Consider the following 21,985-nt stretch of genomic DNA (forward strand, 5'->3'; position numbering starts at 1 on the left):
GAAGCACCTCCAAAACGGAAAACTCTTTCGTCTAGTGAGTTTTCCGTCTTGCGAGGCATTCGTCTTGCGGGGCACCACTGTACTGTGAGTAGCTCCTAAATAAACATGAATTAGTGAAGCAGTTTGCTAAGTACAAAGAATAGTGAATGCTGTAGTGATCAGTTTCAGTATGTTTGCTTACACAGGATACATAGTATTGGTATCTGAGTTTGAAATACTCCTGCTCATAACTAAATTTAAATGTGTTTTTCATTATTAATAGTTTTAAATATGAATATCTAGTCAAGAATTTGTTTTCAGGAGACTATGTACTAGAGGTCAGCAGTCGGAGGCATTTGGGCCAAATCTCTTGTCTTGAGAGGGTACCTTGCGGTCTCTGAAATTGTCAGGCAGAGGCAAAAGAAAGCTGTTGAATGAGTGCCAATTGTAGCAACATAATTTGCGATCATACATTGGGGTTTGAGCTTTGGCCCTCTATCGCTGAGTCCATTCTCAAAATGTCCCAACAGAAAATCTAATTGCTTATCAAACAAAGATCAGTTAGTTGATTAGGTAGCCCATCTAGGAGAACGAAAACTCTGATCCTAACCTTCTGCTGCCTTGTGGGAGATCTTCAGGAGAAGAAAAGGCTAAGGAGTACTAAATCCTACTCAAATCTGGAGCAGAGTCCCTAAGATGGTTGGATGGCGCCTTGTTTGCCTCCTTCCAGCAACTCTTGCAGCCAAGCTGGTTCCAGTCGTATAGCTCTGCTGTCCTTTGAACCACATCCGTGGTACTTCCTCCGCGGAGGAGGGAAGCCACGCCTCCAGTGGGGAAGGGGTGCAGGGCTTGGAGGATGCAACATGAACAAAGCATGAACAAAGCGGAGGGGGAGGCAGGTCCCCCTCTGCCCACGCCCTCTTTGCGCAGTAGGTTTACTCTTTGCGCAGTAGGTTTAGCATGGGGGTCAAAAGACTACTCTGCCGGGGAAAGTTTAAGGATCGCCCACTCCCAGATTCTGCTAGCGACTGAGCAGACAAGGAATTGAGTCGATCTGCATTGTGAATGTTTTGGACAGATAATAAAGCCTTGAAGAGACCAACGGGGAGTCTTGCCTGTTTGCTCTTGAGCAACCACGCCGGCACACATAACAACTTCCATACACATCTCCCAGGCTTCCCACCCCAAGGAGGTCACTTCAGTGTTGCTAACACAGCAATTTGACTTCACCCCCAAAGGTGCACTCCATTGTCTCTCAAGACAAACAGATGCCAACAAGTTGACCAGTTAGTTGGGTTATATTGATTTAGGACTCATTTGAGACCAAAGTTTTCTTTATGATACTACTATTTTATCATACTGTATTTCATTATATTCTACCATTTTATGTTTGTGAGTTACTGTTACTGGTCAGTCCTATAATATTAACATTAGCATTTAAATAAATTAACAGACAAACAAACATTAAAGGCATTCAAATGCACTATCTTGGGTCTTTGTTCTTCAGAATAAAAGAGATGAACATCTTCTGAAAAAAAGAAATGTGCCCCAAGAAGAAAGTTTAGAAGATTCAGATGCTGATGCTGATTTCAAAGCAGTAAGACTGTATCTACATTGATGTGGCATTGATGTGTATGTGGGTCTGTGTGGTATATGGTATTTATTCATACATATATACATAAATGCCTTTTTCCTGACGGAATTCAAGGCAGTTTACAGATAAAAATCATAGTCACTAAAAATAGAGGATACTGGCATTAAAAACAATTAAACACTGAGAGAATTAAAACTATGAACATATATAAAATTATTAAAACCATACAAATAATTAGAATTAAAACAGCACAGTACCAGCCCTTTCAGAAAAACCAGCCAGTTTCCAAAATCCTCTTGGAGCAATAAAAGCTTCCCTTGCACCTGTTGGATACATGGGGTTTGCATGATGATCTCCTTGTTGGGCAAACGTTGTGGGCGTGTCTAAAGTTGCAGCGAGCTCATGGTGAGCCTGGAAAAGGCAAGAGAGGCAGAGAGAGGGGTGGGCGAGGTCTTCAGGGACACTGTAACTCCGCTCCGCTCCCATGATGACAGCTGCCATGCTGTTGAGAATGAAGGTCTTGGGGAAGGAGAGTGTTACCTTGAGGAAGAGAAAGGCATTCCCTTCGAAGGGTAACTCATTCCTTGGGGAAGAACATCTATTCTCTCATGCTGAGCGTACTTCTCTGGTAGGTGCAGGGATTGTGCTAATGGGCAGTATGGTCCTTAGGAACATGAATAGCAGACTGCTTTCCCTCCACCTAGATAGCCTGGTGCATAGCGCTGGGAAGGAGTCAGTGGTCGTAGTGCATGTTGCACTAAACAACGGGGAAATATAGTCACGTGGTCCTGGAAGCCAAATTTAGTTTGGTAGGTAGGATACCTCCAAGGTTCTTTCTCTGAAACGCTACCAGTTCCATGCACAGGGCCAGCTGAGACAGGCACATCTTTGTGGTTTCAGTGCATGGAGGAGACAATGGTGCCAGGAGGAGCAGTTTGGATTTGATGGCTCTGGGGAACATTCTGGGGCAAGCCAGGCCTGTACAAAAGGGATGGTTTCCACCCAAACTGGAATAGAACCAGACTGTTGGCAATTAAAACCAAACAGCAGCTTTTAAACTGATTGAGGGGGGGAAGAAGACTCTCTGAGGCGACTCTGGTTTGAAACTATCCTCCCTCCGATGACATAACTGATGAAAATTTAAATGGGAGGGCAGGGGCCCAGGGTAGTAATTGCGAGAGACCAAAACACTGCAAGTTAAAATGCAAGTGCCGAAGACACTTGAAGAGAGACAGACTTTATCCGAGTGTTTAGACACTATTGCTGGAAGCTGCTGAGCCAAGATAGTGAACTGGAGTGCTTGGTCTTAGAGGATGACACTGATATATTTTGCAGAGAACAGTTGATCTATAATAAGAATTGTAACTAAAATGAAAATTTGTCTTTTGTTCAAAGCAAAATGTAACACTAGAAGCTATATTACAGGTAAGTTGCTAAACAATATATTATTTCCTTCAGTTGGATTTGTTAATGCTTGACTCCTGAACTTACTGAAATCTATGTGGTGTTGCAGAATGCGACAAGTGACAACCCTATTATCCAACTAAGTGCTGTCCAAGCTGCAAGGTAGGCATCTATTTGTTTTTTGAGGACTAAAGTACAATGAATGCTGTCTTTCCCATCTTTTTTTTTATTCACCACCTTCACTTTAATTTTACAGAAAGCTATTATCAAGCGACAGAAATCCTCCTATTGATGACCTAATAAAATCTGGAATTTTACCAATATTGGTTAAATGTTTAGAAAGGGATGATAAGTAAGTAATGATTCCTTTTTCTCAGTACTTCCTCGGACATAATTTGAATGTTTATCAGCTGAGGGTTGCAGCTAGCTTGCAGTTTTGAACATTGTAACTGGGTATTTACTTTTGATATGCTTCAAACACTACTGAAGCTTATGTCAACAGTCTGGTTAGGAGCAAGTTCTACAAAGTGTCTTGCAGGTCTGACATAGTCATTCTAGAAGACTGTGTACAAGTTGTGATCCTCCAGGCCAGACACAGCCCACAATCCATATATTTTGACCTGCCCAGTACTTAAGAACCCTCCTCTGTGTGCATTCTTCCCCTTCCCCACTGTCCAGGAGGCACATGAGGACTGTTTTCAGATTCTAACCTGGGGAAGGGTTCCTCATATTAGCCCAGTCTTTGGGGCAGAAAAATCAAGCCCCCCACCTTTAAAGTCTCTTGAGCTTTGGCTTTTTCCTTCACACTTTTCCTTCTTGTTTTTGTAGAGCACCACTCTTCTATCCTTATTCAGGGGTTGTTCTTTTGTATTATTGTGACTAAATACTTAGCTTTGGAAGTCTGATGTGAATGTATTGTGCCAGCTTATTCTGTACTAGGGTATTCTAGTGAGGTAACTATCAAAGAAAATTAGTGTCACAAGTTCTGTATGTGTTGATGTCATGCAAAAAATCTTGATAGAAGGACTCAGAAACAATAGTTCAATGTTGGATTGCATTTTCTACCTTTATTTCAAGGAAGTTGTAGCAGGCATAAGAGGTAGAAATACATAATGGCATCTAATTACAGTATATTGAATTACTATTTCAATAGAAATTTGGCATGTACTTTTCTGCTGGTATTTTTTGTGAGTTGCAAATATTACTGCTATTCTGGTGTTTTTGTTTTTTAACAGTCCTTCCTTACAGTTTGAGGCTGCATGGGCCCTGACTAACATAGCTTCAGGCACTTCTGCACAGACTCAAGCTGTTGTACAGTCTAGTAAGTGCTCTAAGTGTTTAACTTTGGGAGTGGGTGCATTTTGCAATTGAAGACACACATATAACTTCATCTTCATAGAATCATAGAATTGTAGAGTTGGAAGGGACCCCAAGGCTTAGCAGGCCTAACCTCCACAGAGGGTCCTTTTGCAGTCAATATCAATATCAATATCTTCTTTCTGTCTGAAAAAATTAATTATGCAAAGGTGCACTTCCAATTTAATTTTGAACAAACATAGAATAATTTCCTGAAATAGTAACAGTATAACTCAGTTATGTGAAATTTATCTATTAAAAGAGCTGCATTTTATCATTTCAATGAATCCAGTTTTCTGCTGTTATAGATGCAGTACCTCTCTTCTTAAGACTGCTGCATTCACCACATCAAAATGTTTGTGAACAAGCTGTTTGGGCCCTTGGAAATATTATTGGTAAGTGTTAACTATATTTCTAGAAAAGAAATCACAGGCATTGAAGGCTTTAAAATCATACATTGACATTACCCCATAAAACTATGTTTCCTCTTAAGTTCTCTGAATAGTCCAGTTGATTTAAATAAGAAAACATCCTCAGTTTGGAAAACTTAGATGAAGTTATTCTACAACAAATTGTGTTCTTCAAATTTCCATTGAACCGTAACTTTTGTAGTGTTCGTATGTTACCAGTGGGGGAAACATAGCGCATCAGGACCCCAACATAAGTCACTGCATACATTTCAAGGTTTCTCCATCATGAAAGTAATTTTTTGTGAAATTTTCACTTTTGTAGGTGATGGTCCTCAGTGTAGAGATTATGTCATATCACTGGGAGTTGTCAAACCGCTTCTATCCTTCATCAACCCCTCCATTCCCATCACTTTCCTCCGGAACGTCACATGGGTCATTGTAAATCTCTGCAGGAATAAGGATCCCCCACCACCTATGGAGACAGTGCAGGAGGTAAATAAAAAATTACAACTAAGTATTGTTCCACCTCAGCTTCACTGCAAGTCAGTTTTCCCATGACGGCATATGTACTGTGTGCACTTTCTTAATGCATATTTATTTGTATCTCATTCCACTTACTAGTTATTAATTATGGCGGTATCTGAGGCATTTACCTTCCTTCTTGATCTGAAGTCAGAATCTAACTTCAGCAGCTAAACAGTACAGACTAACGAGGCATGTAGTCTTCAAAGAGACAAGAGACCTTGCAGGGAACCACTTATTTAAATAAAAGATGTTACAGCCTAAAGCACAAGCAGCGATAACTTACATGAGAATCCTTTAGTCAGTGGGATGTGTATCTTGTGTAAGAATATATAGGATTATGGGCAAAGTCAACAATCTTTAAAATGAAGCCGTTTCATGGAGCGATGAGTGTGAGAGAAGTCGCCTTCATTCCTCCCATTCCTCTTATCTTAGTTAGATAGATCAGCCTACCTGCCTGCCTGCCTACCTACAGGAAAGGATCAAATATTGTCACAAGTGTTCCAAATAAATTCACAGCCCTGTGCAGCTGCTTTCTAATTAAAAAAACACCCAAACAAACTGTTGAAAGACTGATGGCATCTATAATATGATAGAGGGAGTGATTTAACACTACCTCTGCTTTCCCATGTAGTGGATTCTGTGGCTTAGTGGTAACATCTACATTCAGGAATAATGTGAGATGCCAGAATGTTAGCTTTGTACCTCTGGGCTCAAATAGGGAACAAAACAAATTTATGGTGCTAGTCCTATTTAATTCAGTGAGGCATACTCCCAGGGAAGTGGGTTTAGGATTGTAGCTTTAGTCCTGCATCGCAGGGGGTTGGACTAGATGACCCTTGGTGTCCCTTCCAACTCAACCATTCTGTGACTCGACTAAGAGTGGAATTCATATTACATGCCGCAGTAAAGCAAGTGTCTCATAGCGCAAGCATTTCTGCTTGCTAAGAGCAAACCACCTCCTTCCTGCATGCTATTCTGAGGGTTCTCCTGCCTCCCCAGATCCAATTAGGGGGGTGAAGGGGGAAGAAATGGGGGAAAGCCACATTATCCCAAGGGGGCTTGTGCTGGCTTCCACTGGGGCAACCATATTTTTATCTCCAGCCCTAAATTTCACTACTGCTCTCAAAAAAGTTCACAATATGTAGTTAACTGAAAAACAACATATATAAAAACCATAAAAGTTTATGCGTAAAGGAGAAGCCCTGACTGTGGGCCAGAAATGTGTTAGCCATTGGCAAACTGGTTGATAAATGTAAATTTTCAATATTATATATGTGAGTTTGCACTCTTTCTTTCTCATAACTTCCTTGTAAAATGAAATTGCTATAGACTTATTTTTACATGATTGAAGCCAGGTATTAAAACTGTGTAAAATGTAGGGCATCAGCTGATTAAGAAACACTTGATCCTGCAGTAAGTAATTGACAGTGTAATCCTGTACATGTTTATTCAGATGTACCGTAAGTCCCGCAGTGCTCAGTGGGGCTTACTCCCAGAAAAATGTGCATAGGATTGTAACCACAGATTTGCTTGAGGTTTTATCCACAGTGTGTTTTGGCTTTCCTTAGTATTAATGACCCATTATAATTAACTTATCTTTACCAGATCTTGCCAGCCTTGTGTGTTCTCATATACCATACAGACATAAATGTAAGTAAATGCTGAAATACCTTCTTCTCCAATCTAAGGTTTCCTTTTAGTATTTGAGAGTTTTCTTGTTTGCATTGTGCCATACAGTAGCTTCTTTGCCTAGAGAGTCTTTCCCCAACTTGGTGTGCTCTAGATGTCTTAGACTACCATGGCCAGGGATGATGGGAGGGTAATTTCATGAAAATGTCAACTTACAGACCCAGCCCTTCATTTCCATATATAGCTAACATGCTCTATATCACTTGGAATATAATTTTACAAAGTTTCATTATCTGGCTACAGTTTTTCAAAACGGCATTTTACACATGAGTAAACCAACCAGAAGCATTGCATGCAAGGTGACTCAGGGGTGGGGAATCTTTTTGGTCACTTCCATTTAGTCACTTGCATATGCACGGAGCTCTCTGAAGCCTCGTGAGAGCCTTCCAGAGTCTGATAAGCAAGGCAGAGTGGTTGAAAGCTTTTTGCACTGGGTAAACTCTGCACAAAAAGAGCTTTAAAAGTCTTCCATGTGTTTAAATTGTGTGATTTCAACTAGCTGGCTATGAACCACGTAAAGCTGAAATGGTGCAAGTTATGTGCATGTAAGCTGTGAGTTAACCTTAAACTTTTTTTTACTATCTAATTTGGCTGCCATTTTATAAACAATTAGAAGAGAGAAATTGCTCTCTAGCACCCTGGGCCTGTCATTCAAATAGACAGATAAAGAATTGTGCTGTTAAATGTTTGTTGTTAACAGAACAAGTACAGTTTACGCTTTGTTTAATCACAATGCATATTTTGCTAGTTCTTTTTTTTTAAAAAAAATCAGTACTAAAAAGATTTTTGTCTTACGTATATCACAAACTGACATTACAAACCACAAGGTTGGTGTTGTTCCCAGTTTATCTGGAAACTTAGTTCTGGTAAGACAGATGACTTGCCTGAGAATCTTAAAATAAAAAATATATATATTGTGTGTTCAACCTGGTTTCATCTCTTTTGATTGATCTGTAGTTCATAAAAACAGTCTGAGCTTAGAGGGACATTGTTCATAATTGGAGAAAGCTCCAAAATTGCCATATAGTTTAAATTTCAGGATTCTTAAAACTGATGTGAGTGGGAATGTACCTGTATATATTCAATGTTCCTTGTAATTAGAGGGGTCAAACCTCCGTCCTGAGACTCTTATTTCTCCTCAATCATGATATGGCATCCAAAACTGCTGTTACCAGTGTGTTCTAACATACCAAATTTAATTCTTAATACTTTTTATTAAACTGTTCAGATGTTATTTTCCACATTTATGCCCCACATTACTGGCAAAGGCTCAGGGTGGCTTACAGTCTTGTTTACAATAATATATATAACGTGTTACAGGTAGGTAGCCGTGTTGGTCTGCCATAGTCAAAATAAAAAAAATCCTTCTAGTAGCACCTTAAAGACCAACTAATAGTCAAAATAAAAAAATTCCTTCCAGTAGCACCTTAGTTGGTCTTTAAGGTGCTACTGGAAGGAATTTTTTTATTTTGACTTAGTTGGTCTTTAAGGTGCTACTGGAAGGAATTTTTTTATTTTGACTTAGTTGGTCTTTAAGGTGCTACTGGAAGGAATTTTTTTATTTTGACTTAGTTGGTCTTTAAGGTGCTACTGGAAGGATTTTTTTTATTTTGACTATTAGTTGGTCTTTAAGGTGCTACTGGAAGGATATATAACGTGTGTGTGTGTAAATATATAAACAGAAGATGGCACTTAGACAAATACAGTGGTACCTCTGAAGCGAACGCAACCCGCATCTGCCCGTGCGTGGGTCGCGATTCGCTGCTTCCGCACATGCAAGTGATGTAATTTTGAGCATCTGCGCATGCACGAGCGGCGAAACCCGGAAGTAACATGTTCCGTTACTTCCAGGTCGCTGCGGAGCATAACCTGAAAACGCTCAACCCAAAGGTACTTCAACCCGAGGTATGACTGTATAAGGAGATAGGAGTGTGGGTACACACAGTCAATAAGAGGCTAGGCCCCCCCAATGAGATGCTTTTGTCGATATACCATGAGTTCAAAAGTGGTTAGTGCACAATCTCATGCTATTTCTACGGTGCTGGTTAGATTCCTGCATCCTATTGCAACATTGTTCTGCACTGGTTTTATCTGAATGTCTGTTTAATCCAGAGCTTTTACGTTAGAAATACATCTTCTGGTCACTTTGGGGGGCAGCTAACCTGCCCTTAGGGCTGTTGGCACTGTTTCATTTTGGTGCTAAAAAAAGACCTAAGAAAAAATCAATTCTTTCTCTAGAAAAATAGGCCTATGCTGAGGCAGGCTATACGTATTTTCTTCCTTTGCTGGAATTTCCTAAGATCATGCTGATATCATTGCTAATCTTTGTGCCGACAGCACCATCTACAGTGGTACCTCGGTATTCAAACATAATCTGTTCTGGAAGACTGTTCGAGTTCCAAAATGTTTGAAAACCAAGACGCGAAGGGCGGTCTGCAAATTTAATAAAGAAAATTGAGGGAAAATAACTTATACACTCAGCAGAAGCCATTTGACTTCTGAGGTGCATTCAAAAACGGATGCATTTACTTCCGGGTTTACGGCGTTTGAAAACCGAAACATTTGTCAACAGAGATGTTAAAAAACCCAGGTACCACGGTACCTTGTTTTCAGAATAAATTATAAACAGTGTGGAGAAAACACAAGAAAACAATTTGAACATACAGAATTCTCTTTCACAGCATGTCATTCATTTCAGACATGTTGTGTAGGGAGGGGGATCAATCCCATTTGGGTGTCTATTGCAATCTTACATTGACAAAGGAAACTTCCCTTCTCTGCAGATCCTTGTGGACACTGTTTGGGCTTTGTCCTACCTGACAGATGGTGGTAATGAGCAAATTCAGATGGTGATAGATTCTGGTGTGGTACCTTTCCTAGTTCCCCTTCTGAGCCACCAGGAGGTAAAAGTTCAGGTAATCCTTTTTGGGATGAATTTTATTATAACTGAAATTATCTCCTCTGCATTGTCCAAACCTGATCAGCTTTGTTGTTGTACATAAAAACTAAAGTCAGTAATTCAAATGTTAAATCCATTTATTTAAAGACACTTAGACAATGCTTTTTAATTATTCATATGGTCTCTTAAAGTTTCATTAAAAATAGGACAATTTATATTTCTTTTTAAATGTACCGTATTTTTCGCCCTATAGGACGCACTTTTTCCCCTCCAAAAATGAAGGGGAAATCTGGGTGCGTCCTATGGGGCGAATGCAGGCTTTTGCTGAAGCTTGGAGAGCGAGAGGGGTCGGTGCGCACCAACCCCTCTCGCTCCCCAGGCTTCAGGAACACATCCGCAGCCTAGGCAGCCCTACGGGAGGTCCGGCAGGGATGTCTAGGCTGCGGATAGCAGCCTGCCGCCCGGCAGGCGGGGAGCCCTGAAGCAGAGCGCCCCTCTCGCCAGGCAGACATCCGCAGCGTGGGGATAGCAGCCTGCCGCCCAGCGCGAGGGGCGCCCTGAAGCAGAGCGCCCCTCTCGCCAGGCAGACATCCGCAGCATGGGGAACCTTGCAGGAGTTTCCCACAAGGCTCCCCTCGCTGTGGATAGCAGCCTGTCGCCCCGTGGGGGGGGGGGGCGCCCTTATGCAGAGCGCCCCTCGCGCGGGGCAGACATCGGCCAGCCCCACAAGCTCGGGGGACAGCGGGGAGGTGCAGCGCCGCCATCCCGCTGTTCCTCGACCTGGTTCTGTTTCCCCGACCTGCTTTTGGGGGGGAAATAAAGGGAAATTTTTTTTCTTTATTTCCCCCCCAAAAAACTAGGTGCGTCCTATGGGACGGAGCGTCCTATGGGGCGAAAAATACGGTAACCCATGTTTCACTCCACTAGGCTTTATTAAAGCTTAGCTATTGTAATGAACTTATTCTGTTGCTTCAAAGCTGAATGTTTATAGTGTATGTCTCAGACAGAGGAAGGAGATGATCAATCCAGACAAGGTATCCTCATGGCATAGCTGTTTTGAGGTGTGAAATGAAGGATTTGCATAGAAAAGGATCAGGGACAGTAAACTGAAACTGAATCCTGGCAGGACAAAGTCCCCTGAGTTCGGTGGTTCCTGGGTCCTGGAGTTGGGCAATATGCCTGTTCTGGGTGAGGTTGTCCTCCGTCCTGCAGCCTTAGTTAGGCCTGCCACGCTTCCCCATCTGACCCAAGCCACAACCACCTGCCATTCACCTGGCACCATAGATGATGCCCAGTGTGGGGCAGGTGAAGCCCTGACTCTGCTGAAAGTGGGTTTGCAGGTTGCAGAGCTCTATGTTTCAATGGACTGTGCATAGGGCTTTGCAAGACCTCATGCTGAGCCGCTTGCAAAACACTCTGCAAGACCAGTGCAGGCAAAAAGGGGTCATTTGATGTCAGGTGATTGACGGGGGACGGTTCTGCCTGCCTGTTGGAAGTCCTCTTGGCTGTTCCACACTATCATTAGTGGCAATCAGAATGCATCCCCTATTTGTTTTTAATTTAAAACAAATACACTTTAAAAATATTACACTTTGGGTGAATTCAAATTTTAACCCATATGAACTAACCTAGGGAATGAAGCCTGGACCTCGTAAGGCCATCAAAGATTTTACTAATATTTTTTCTTCAAATGTAGACGGCAGCACTAAGAGCAGTTGGCAACATAGTAACTGGTACTGATGAACAGACACAAGTTGTTCTCAACTGTGATGTCCTCTCCCATTTCCCAAATCTTCTGACACATCCAAAAGAGAAAATAAACAAGGTGAGGACTCATTGAATTTTTTCTGTGATCTGTTCTTTAGCTTAACAGAACAAGCAGTCTCAGCTTTTGCACTGAACGGGAAAAATTACCCCTTTTCCGAAGAAGAATTTAAATGTTTACTCTGCCCCAGTGTTCCTTGAAAATACATTGTGAAGGGCGGTATAGAAATGCCATCAATAAAGAAATAAGGGATCTAAAAAATGCCAAAGAAAATGTTTCCCTCATTCTACTTTATATTCCATTAATGCACTTTTAATTAGTACGTAGTTGAGTGCTCCCATGAAGTATCATTGTTTGTTTCTGCCATAGCAACTAACTTCTGGAAGGAATTGACTGTACAGATCCCATTTTGTACACCAGCACTGGAGCAGTGTAAACCTTGAAATCCTTCTTAAGAACTGGGATTAAGCTTCTCAGTGGTAAAGAATCCCAGATATGCCTTTAAGGAAAGCTCATGGTACTCTGATAACTTTTATTTCTATGTTAAAAATGGGTGCGGCTGCTTCAGAGGCCAGAGGATATGGCTCTGTTTTAGTTGATTTCACAGAGTCCTCTGTTCCTTTTCTCTCTTTTTTACTTCTCATTACTTTCATTTCTCTCAATGCAGACTCATTAACTTTTATTTGTTACTTGAGGCAGTCTGGGAAAACAAATGTCTGATACCAAGTCATTTGGGTTTTTATGTGTGGTTAATATACACTGAAGCTTGCTTTCCAAGAAGCTGTTACAGGTTCACTCATTCCCTGCTTTGGGAACATGTCTTCACGTACTTCTTCCACGCTCCTCTCATGAAGTGTAGAAGTGAACACTCAGACTGGTTGGTCAGTGCTTCTTCAATGCTTTGAAACAGGACCCATCTGTAAGCTTCCTCCACCTTTGGAGGACCACTTCTACAGTCACTCTGCCTTTTGAAAGGCAACACCTTCCCTCTTGCCAAAGGACATCCTGACTCACAGTCTACCACAGTTACCTCACTAACTACACCCCCTCCACCCAAATTCTGACTTAAATTTACAACAGATTATACAATATGCACAACTTATCCCATCCTATTCTATTCCCATAACTCATGAACATCCATAAATACACCATCCACCCAGCTTTTATTAACAAATTTCCAGAAGAAAAGTATCAGTTGCTTGAAATCTCATTTTGTCACCATGCAATGTTTCTATCTGGAAACAGGCTGAAATTAAAAGTTTAAAAGCATGTTGATAAAGCATGGTTTTTTATGTTGAAGATTCTATGTTCAATCCCTTCTATCTCCAGTTAAAAATGACAAGTTAGCAGGCACTGGTAAATGTCTCTGTCTAAGACAACTTCACATGCAGGGTTTTGTTTTGTTTTATTTCAGGAAGCAGTTTGGTTCCTTTCCAATATCACTGCAGGAAATCAGCAACAAGTTCAAGCTGTAATAGATGCTGGACTTATCCCTATGATCATTCACCAGCTGGCTAAGGTCAGTCAAATGCTGAATCTGGCTGTTTCTCATATTTTTGTTGCAAGATTGTATGTCTACATATATTACTTTGCTAATTTAAATCACCTTTTATATCCTTTAGGGAGACTTTGGCACACAAAAGGAAGCTGCTTGGGCAATCAGCAACTTAACAATAAGTGGTAGAAAAGATCAGGTATGTGTCTTAAGTAGTCAAATTAGTAAACTTGGAACCATTTATAAGGAAGAAATTAATCATAAGTATCTCTTCTGTTTAGGTTGAATACCTTGTGCAACAGAATGTGATCCCACCATTCTGTAATTTGTTGTCAGTCAAAGATTCTCAAGTGGTTCAGGTGGTTCTGGATGGGCTGAAAAACATTCTAATAATGGCTGGTGATGAAGCAAGCACAATAGCAGAAATTATAGAAGAATGTGGAGGTAAGATGTGATTTGGTAAAATGCGATATGCACCTCCAAACAGAGTGTGTTTGGGGTGTGTTTGGTCTTAAGAGAACAGCATTGATAAAGTTGGTGCAACAGAAACCTGGTGGAATAGAGAGAACCAGTGGGACATTGTTATTTCTGGATACTAGCTCTATAGGAAGTACATTTGAGAAGATTACAGACACGATAGTCAGGAGTCCTGAACTAAAGTATTATCATTCAGGTTAGCAGTTAGTATAATAATAATAATAATAATAATAATAATAATAATAATAATAATAATATCATCTCACCCATCTGGCTGGGTTTCAGTGTAATGCACCAGAGACAGGGCTAGGAGCTGCCCTGCTACAGAAACTGCAGCCAGTTGCACTGGCCAGTAGAGCAATATCAGAAACTGAAATGGGATATGCACAGATTGAAAAAGAACTGTTGGCTGTAGTCTTCAGAATGGAATGCTTCCATCAACTTACGTTTGGCCAGACAATGCACCATAAGCCAATGGACCAGAAGCCACTGGAAACCACTGTACAGAAGCCATTGTTGAGCACCCCAAAAAGGCTTTGGCACATGTTAATGCAGGGACAAAATTAGGATGTGCACATTCACTATCACCCAGGCAAAGATCTTGTACTTGCAGACATTCCTGCACAATTGCACTTAGACATAATGAAAAGGGTACACTTCTCACACATAGGAATTGAAAGCTCTCTCTGAAGCGCAAGGGAATGTGCATATTGGCCTGGCATGAATGCCTAGCTGTCCAGCTCAAGGGAAGTCATAGTACCACCCTACAATTCCACCTGGAGTCCTGTGTCCAGTTCAGGGCACCACTGTTTAAGAACAATATGGACAAGCTGGAATGTGCACAGAGGAGTTAGACCAAGATGACCAAGGGTCTGGAAACCAAGCCTTATGAGGATCGGACTCAGTTGGGGGAGTTGGGCATATTTAGCCCAGAGAAGAGAAGGCTAAGAGGTGACATGAAAGCCATCTTCCAATATCTAAAGGTCTGTCACATGGAAGATGGAGCAAGCTTGTTTTCTGCTGCTCCAGAATGTAGGACCTGAACCAATGGCTTCAAGTTAGAAGAAAGGAGATTCTGACTCAACACCAGGAAAGACTTTCTAACAGTAAGAGCTGTTAGACAGTGGAACAGTCTCCTTCCTTGGAGGTTTTTAAACAGAGGCTGGATGGCCATCTGTCATGGAAGCTTGAGCTGAGATTCCTGCATTGCAGGGGGATGAACTAGATCAGGGGTCGGCAACCTAAGGCTCATGGACCCCCGCTGCCCGCTCGGTCGGCTCACGTGCGCCGTGCTAAACCAGCGCAGAGCAGAGTGGGGACCGCCTTCCATGACGCTGGCCAGCTTCCCATTGGCTGCAGGAACTTCCTGCAGCCAATGGGAAGCTGCGCATGCCTCCTCCGCATCAGAAGGAGTGTCAGAAATAGCATTTGCGCGCGCACACACACACACACACACACTCCAGCCCACCATGGCATCTGCGAGACCGTGAACCGGCCCAAGCCACAAAAACTTTGCTGACCCCTGAACTAGATGACCTTCATGGTCTCTTCCAACTCTACATTTCTGTGATTCCATGCCACCAGCTGTCTTCATTCCACTGGCAGACAGACTTAATTGGGTTACAGCTTGCAATTTCTTAATTTATTAAACTTGTCATTTTTCTTGCTTCTCTTTGACCAGGCTTGGAGAAAATTGAAGCACTGCAACAACATGAGAATGAAGACATATATAAGCTAGCATTTGAAATAATAGATCAGTATTTCTCTGGTGATGAAGTAAGTACCTCTGACTTCTAAAATGTAACAGCAGTAAGTGGCTGCTTTGAGTACTCTGCAGAAATATTGGTGTGGGCCAATGTAAAATGCTCTGAAAAACCCCTTTTTCCCTGTACACCGGAGGCACAGTTTCCATTCAGTGTTCTATTCCAGCCAGTGTTACATCTGTGCAGTACTTCATGTTACCAGCAAAACAGAAACAAGCTGGCTTGTTAAAACAGGATGCAGCAGCTTCGGCTGAGGTTCCTGCTTGGCAGGGGGTTGGACTCGATGGCCCTTGTGGTCTATTCCAACTCTATGATTCCTAAGATATGCATTACTTGCAACTGAGATAGCTGCTCTGCACATACAGTGATGCCTCGCAAGACGAAAAGAATCCGTTCTGTGATTCTTTTCGTCTAGCGGTTTTTTCGTCTTGCGAAGCAAGCCCATTGACGGATTAGCGCTAATAGCGGCTTTTAGCGGCTTAGCGGATCAGCTGATAAGCGGCTTAGCGGCTTAGAAAAGGGGGGGGAGGAAAAAAACCCCGCAGGAACTCGCAAGACATTTTCGTTTTGCGAAGCAAGCCCATAGGAGATTCGTTTTGCGAAGCACCTCCAAAACGGAAAACTCTTTCGTCTAGCGAGTTTTCCGTCTTGCGAGGCATTCGTCTTGCGGGGCACCACTGTAGTTTACAGCAGCACCTGAGGATGGAGATTTTGAAAACTTTAAAATGTTGTGGAACAAATACTCACATATGCATGCTGGGTAATGCTGGAAGACTACCCTTAACACCCTCTCTTCTGCATGCTCAATGCTGCAATCTGTAATTCACTTCAGTTTGGAGGACCAATTTAGTAATAGTCATGTACACAGTACAGTAAGCATGAAATAAAAGTGCTGGAAATAAGTAATATTCCTTGTCATGTAGCACCCCAATGTATGTATGTGTGTAAATAGCTTGCTTGCCTCTCCCTGCCCTCAGCACAGCCTCTTGAAACAACAACTCCCCACCCCAATAACTTACAAATAATTTACTTTGCTCAACAAAGACAAAATGATACTCTAGCTTTCTCAAAGCCTCAAGTTGGTTTCAGGACATCACTTGATGTATTTATTTGAGGAATTAGTAGCTATCTTCATGCATTATTAATAACAGTTAAGTTACTATTTGAGGTGAGCTGCAGGGTCTAGTAGTGTGTTAGGTCCATCACAACTCATTGTCAGGAGCAAGCCAGCCCAATGTAATTATTGGCATTCAAATAGAGTTCCGAGGGATTGCCACCAGCTCAATGCCCCAGGAGATTGCTCATAAAAGCAGCAGATTTGAAAATGTCTCAACTTTTGTAACATGTCCAAGCCTTCTGTATGCATGGTGTGCATTTTTTATACCTGCTCTTGTACTGTTGGGTGGAATATGTTGTCTGTGAGTGGGGGCTATTTATAAGGTGAACAATGAAATCCCATGGTATGCACTTTCTTTGCTTTTGTAGATTGATGAAGATCCCAGCCTCATTCCTGAGGCAACACAAGGAGGTACTTACAATTTTGATCCAACGGCCAATCTTCAAACAAAAGAATTTAATTTTTAAGTTCCATACAATGCAGCTTTTCTATTCCACACCTGTAAAATGTACCACCTGATGGTTGCCATTGAAAAAAGGACTCCAAGCATATGCCTCTTTGTCTGATGCTTCTAAAGCAAGTTGTATCTCCGTCACTTCGCCGTTGCCAAAAGTAACTCTCACACGGACCATAAATGCATATGCATGATCTCATAAACTGTTGTTGTTTTTTAACAACCCGTGCTACCTTTCCTCTCTTGTTTTTGCCTTTTTTTTTGCCCCTGGTGCCACAAGCTGACAACTGCAGTCTGCAGTTTTAAGAATATCCCTTTGTGGTGGCGGCTCATTGGCTTTCCACAGAAGAGTAGCTTTCTTTCTAAAATAGTGCACTGTGGATCAAGACTCTTTAGTATGATGCTTCCATTTTGGAAGACTTCCAAGGGGCCTGTTTATTTTTTAAGCCTCTACTGTTGTCCTCTACAAACATATTTTCATATATTTAATGTGGAAGAATAAACAAAGAAAACGCAAGTCAAATTATTTTCATTGGTGAAACTGAAATTTTAAAAGAACTTGGTAATTGATTAGTGTAAAAACAGACTACATATATCAGTAATTGTGTTCATTACTGCCTTAGAAGCTTGGGTTTGAAGAATGAAGTTTGCATTTGGACTAGTAAAACATGACCAGTATACCTAATTTTTGAGAACAGCAAGCTGTACTTGACCACTCTTCAGCCTGTGTGTTCCTGCTGTTTTGGAAATAATGAAAATGCTGTGCATGGTATTTTACCTGAGCTACAATCTGTTACGGACTTGAACTTCGTTTTAAGTTGAAAGCAAGAATTCCATTTTAAAGAAACAAAGCTACCCCAAATGAGCATTGGTTAGCAAGAATCTTGCTTTCATCTTTTAGTAGTCAATGCATTATTTTTGTTTTAAATTTATAACTGAATAATGTTGATTTATATTGGTTTAAACTGTGGAGCTTTCATGTTTACTGTAATTTAGTCTTAAACTATTTTTTTACTTACCAGTGCTTATGATGATGTGGTTGGCAACAAACTAGCAACTATTTTAGGAGCATCATAAAAGCTTCATTCTTGGGAGTATTGGAAAAATAATAGAAAAATTAGTCTCTAAACCTATTCATATAGTTAAGATATGTATTAGTTGTGTGAGGCTTTGTGGAAGCTGCTACTATTCAGAAGAAGCGTAACATGCAGCTCACCATGAATAAATTTGCATAAGCTGGTAACATGGGAGATCATTGATATTGGGGTAATGTCCAGCCTGGCTTTTCAGAGAATCTGGGATTGCTGTGGGTAAAGATGAAATTTAAACTTTGTAACATGTCACACAAACTGGTATTGTTGCTGTTGTTCACTGGATGTACTTTCCCCAATGCCTTGATGTGAAGGGATACTGAAAATGTAAAACTAATGTAGTTATTGGATGTGGGTTGTATTTACTGTGACGAAGATAAGGACAGATGCCATCACAAGCTTTGTTGATCAGCTGTTTTTCCACTGATGAGCAAAACATTGCAGGTGTTCATTCATTAAATCTATCTGCCAAGGTGGAGCCACTTTAAAGAGTGAGTTGTATTGTATCTTAAAATGATACAAGTATGTGTTTTAAACTGCAAGATTTTTACTTGCTAGATACTGTGTTTTAATACAGTGGTTTGGCCTCTATTTATAGGTTTTATAAATTTTAAAATCAATTTCTCTTTAAGGTGGCTCAGACTTTTCAACTCTTGTGCACATAAAATTGAGTTGAAGTTCATTGTGCCTTTTTTCTTTACCCAGACATTAAGTTCATTTGGTAACTGTGTCCTATATTAACACATTTTACTGGAATTGTGTTGTGCTTGCTAAAAACTAGACATTTCAAAATCAGAATTAGATTTCGTCATAGGTTTTGGAATTTCAAAGCAGGTATGCAGTTGATGATGTGAAAAAATGCCCCTCATTTTATAGTATGCCTGTGTCCGCTGTCTTAGATGCTACACACAAAATGAGATAAATGATTTTTCCCTACTGTGAAGACTGAGATGAACATAGGAAAACTTGTTTAAAGCAGTAACTTAGATTTTTCTCATTATTCTGCCACCTTATCAGCCCTTGTTTGGGATCCAACCATTTTATAGTTAAAGGAAACAAAAGCTTGAATCCAAAGATCCTGCTGTGCTAGAGGGGGAGATTTTTGCAGTTGTGCTGAGAGTTTCCTCCCATCTACTGATATAAGTGATATCAGAGTGTCAAGAGGCCTCCAGAACAGGAGGCACTGAAGGCTGCAGATGGAGGAAATGGTATCCCTTCTCTCTTACCCCACTTGCAGAGTTTCTTCCAGTCATGCCATGTATTAGGATCTTTGTATGCAAGCCAAAAGTATATTGCTGCACTTTTAAGTTTTCAGAAGTGGTTTAAAATTGCATTGTGTTATTTTTTTAACTCTCAGTTAATAGATTAAATTGTTACTTCAAAAGAGGCATCTAAATGTGTTCCTAATTTTGTATATGGGCTTAGGTTTTATAACCAATAAAAAGCTGCTATCAAATACTACAAACCTGTAAGACCTTATTTTGAAAACAGTGATGTGCTTTAAGTGGATTTGTAGGCTTACTTTTCACTGACCATTTTCAAATGACAATATGTCCTCTAGTAACCTGAACTGACTTCTTAAAGCATTACCAAAAATAAAACAGTATTTACAATAGTCAACTTAATATATAATAATTCTTTATTTTGAATATGCATCTAATTAAGAAGCTTTGTATTTAGCACATTGATATTCATGTACAAAAAGGTGTCATAACTTTTGTCTGATATCTTTGTTCTGTTAAAGAGTCTTCTGTTCGAAGGAAAAATACGGTGTCGCATAGCAATTTGTGGTCATTGTCAAATTAATCAAGCCTCAGTTTGATTGTAAAATGACAATGGCAGTAATGCTTTTTAAAAAAAGATATAGTACAGTTCTGAGTGTTGTCCTATTCTGTATGTGATAGGAAACTAATCTCAGGGAATATACTTGCAGTGTTCCACATATGCAGTAATCCAACACTAGTGTAACAGCATGACATATACACCTGCAACAGGGGTAAAAGACTATCAGAAGCCACTGGGGGTGGAAATAAGGGGATATATATGTAGCCACCGTATCTGACTAGACTGAAACTGCTTCTCAACCAATCTGGTAAATTTCACAATTCTGGTGGCTGAAATGGAGCCCAGATAAGCTATTGAAGTCAGATACGGGGTAGAGGTTTCCTGCACAGCAAGCCCCCCAACATTACGTTTGCAACAGTTATTAAGCTAATAACATTACTTGTATTTTGTAATGACATTTTTGAAATGTAAGTCCCCCTGAACCCCAGCGTAGATTAAATAAGATACATTAAATAAAATACTGATAAAATGATCCCAATGCCCAGTGATAGACCATCTCCAGTTAGGAGTCAGGTAAGAAGGTGACAGAGAGATGCTGATACTCTGGAGTGCTATTGCTAGTCAGATGATGCTTCCTCACTATTTTTGTATATTCATTAAAAGGTTTACATCCCACTTTTCACATAAGTATCAAAGCAGTGTGCAATAATAAACAGGATGTTTAATGTGGAATTGTCTTGCTTTGTTCATTCACTTTTTATAGCGCATTGTCAAATTGTCCTGTGTTTTTGCTAGGCTTCTGTCTTTCTTGGGGTGCTTCCAGACAAAGCTTTAAATGTACCATCATCTTGCCTCCTTCACACAATTGTACGGCAGTCCAACGAACATAGTAAGCAAATTGTGATCTCTTGTGTGTGTTCTTATCTTTTTATCTTGCCACAGAAAATCCATTAAGGAAAAAAGAACGGAATAGCTGCACAATCTCTTGGCAGCTGTGAATAGGAAAATGTGCAAGTGAGGCACAGCAGGAGAAGTTATCCCTAGGGATGGTGGATAACCACTCCTTTCTATTGACTCTCATTTATTTCTGGTTTCACAGCCATCTCATGCTTTGCATGTCCTTTCCCATGAACTATCATCACTTAGCCTTAATTGTTTCCTGGAATGAGGGTTACTCAGTGTACACACTATTTAACTAGTAGGTTTCAATGAAAACAGCAGTGGTTACTTCCAAATACAGATGTGTAGAATGAACACTGCAGTCGTTAAGCCCTGTGCTACAGACACTGTTTCGTAATCTGCATTTCCCTTCTGTTACAGTAGAATTGTGTAACTAACAAGTAGGGGAAACTAAGGCTGCAAGTTTCCTGTCTGGATTGTGAAACTGATCAAATCAGGTGGTTCCACTAGATCCACATGACAGATTCTCAGGTGAAATGAATAGGGCTTGTAGCTCAACTTGCAACCATGTTTACCTAGAAGTATATTTACCTGCAACACTTTAGGCCCCTGATGCAGAAACTTAAAAACAAACCAACCCTGTAAACAAGTATTTGGCAATTGTGAAGGCAGAAGACCTGCTTTAAAACATCAGCAGGGTATATAGAATCAGAGTGGTAGAGTTGGAAGGGGTCTCAAGATGCGGCTCGCAGAAAGAGGAGGGACAGCGGTGCGCACGCAAGCAGCATTTCCGCCCTGGTGTGAGGTGCCAAAAACACAATGAGCCGCGTGTGGCCAGTTGGTAATTGTGCTTGTTGCTTCCCTCCGGAGAGCAGCGCTGGGAGCTCCGCCTGCTCCGAGGGAAGGCAGGGCCTGGAGCGCGCCCCTCTCGCTTTCCCCGCTTTCTAGCTCTACGGCGATCCAAGGGGCGTCGGGAGGCCGCCTTTCCCGCGCCTTTGATTGGCTGTGGCCCCACGGAGCAGGCGCGGGGCAGGGAGCGGGCGGAGCTCTCTCGCGGAGCGGCGCCTGGCCGCGCGGGTCCTTGCGCCGGCTCGCCTCCTCCTCCTCCTCCTCCGCCCCCCCGGCGTCCTCGGGGCGGGAGCGAAGGCGCGCCTCTCCGGAGATCGCCAAGCCGGGCCTCGCCGTCGCCTCGCCGGACGAGACTGGCAGGTAGGGACGCGGGCGAGGCTTCCGAGCTGCGGGCGCCGCTTTCTGAGGGGGGCGCGGGCCAGACGCGGCCTCC

The 21,985-nt window shown here is 41.5% G+C and overlaps 2 protein-coding genes across 4 annotated transcripts in view; both read left to right on the forward strand.

Moving 5' to 3' along the window:
- The window catches only part of KPNA3 (karyopherin subunit alpha 3), a 31,669-nt gene extending 12,186 nt beyond the window's left edge, over positions 1–19,483 (forward strand). Inside the window, exons 3-17 of the mRNA XM_082215788.1 lie at positions 1,487–1,576; positions 2,969–2,998; positions 3,087–3,139; positions 3,234–3,329; positions 4,213–4,298; positions 4,642–4,728; positions 5,066–5,235; positions 6,874–6,918; positions 9,741–9,872; positions 11,553–11,681; positions 13,036–13,140; positions 13,244–13,315; positions 13,398–13,560; positions 15,275–15,369; positions 16,842–19,483. Coding sequence (XP_082071914.1) covers positions 1,487–1,576; positions 2,969–2,998; positions 3,087–3,139; positions 3,234–3,329; positions 4,213–4,298; positions 4,642–4,728; positions 5,066–5,235; positions 6,874–6,918; positions 9,741–9,872; positions 11,553–11,681; positions 13,036–13,140; positions 13,244–13,315; positions 13,398–13,560; positions 15,275–15,369; positions 16,842–16,940 — 1,452 coding nt within the window. The 3' untranslated portion in view covers positions 16,941–19,483. The remainder of the gene's footprint in view (positions 1–1,486; positions 1,577–2,968; positions 2,999–3,086; positions 3,140–3,233; positions 3,330–4,212; positions 4,299–4,641; positions 4,729–5,065; positions 5,236–6,873; positions 6,919–9,740; positions 9,873–11,552; positions 11,682–13,035; positions 13,141–13,243; positions 13,316–13,397; positions 13,561–15,274; positions 15,370–16,841) is intronic.
- A 2,312-nt stretch (positions 19,484–21,795) lies between these two features.
- Positions 21,796–21,985, forward strand: part of RCBTB1 (RCC1 and BTB domain containing protein 1) — a 38,837-nt gene continuing 38,647 nt past the window's right edge. For all 3 annotated transcript variants that reach the window (XM_082215784.1, XM_082215786.1, XM_082215787.1), the window contains exon 1: positions 21,796–21,912. The gene's annotated coding sequence lies outside the window, so the exon portion shown is untranslated. The remainder of the gene's footprint in view (positions 21,913–21,985) is intronic.

This window comes from Podarcis vaucheri, assembly GCF_965113315.1.
Source record: "Podarcis vaucheri genome assembly, chromosome: 3".
NCBI classification, from domain to species: Eukaryota; Metazoa; Chordata; class Lepidosauria; order Squamata; family Lacertidae; genus Podarcis; species Podarcis vaucheri.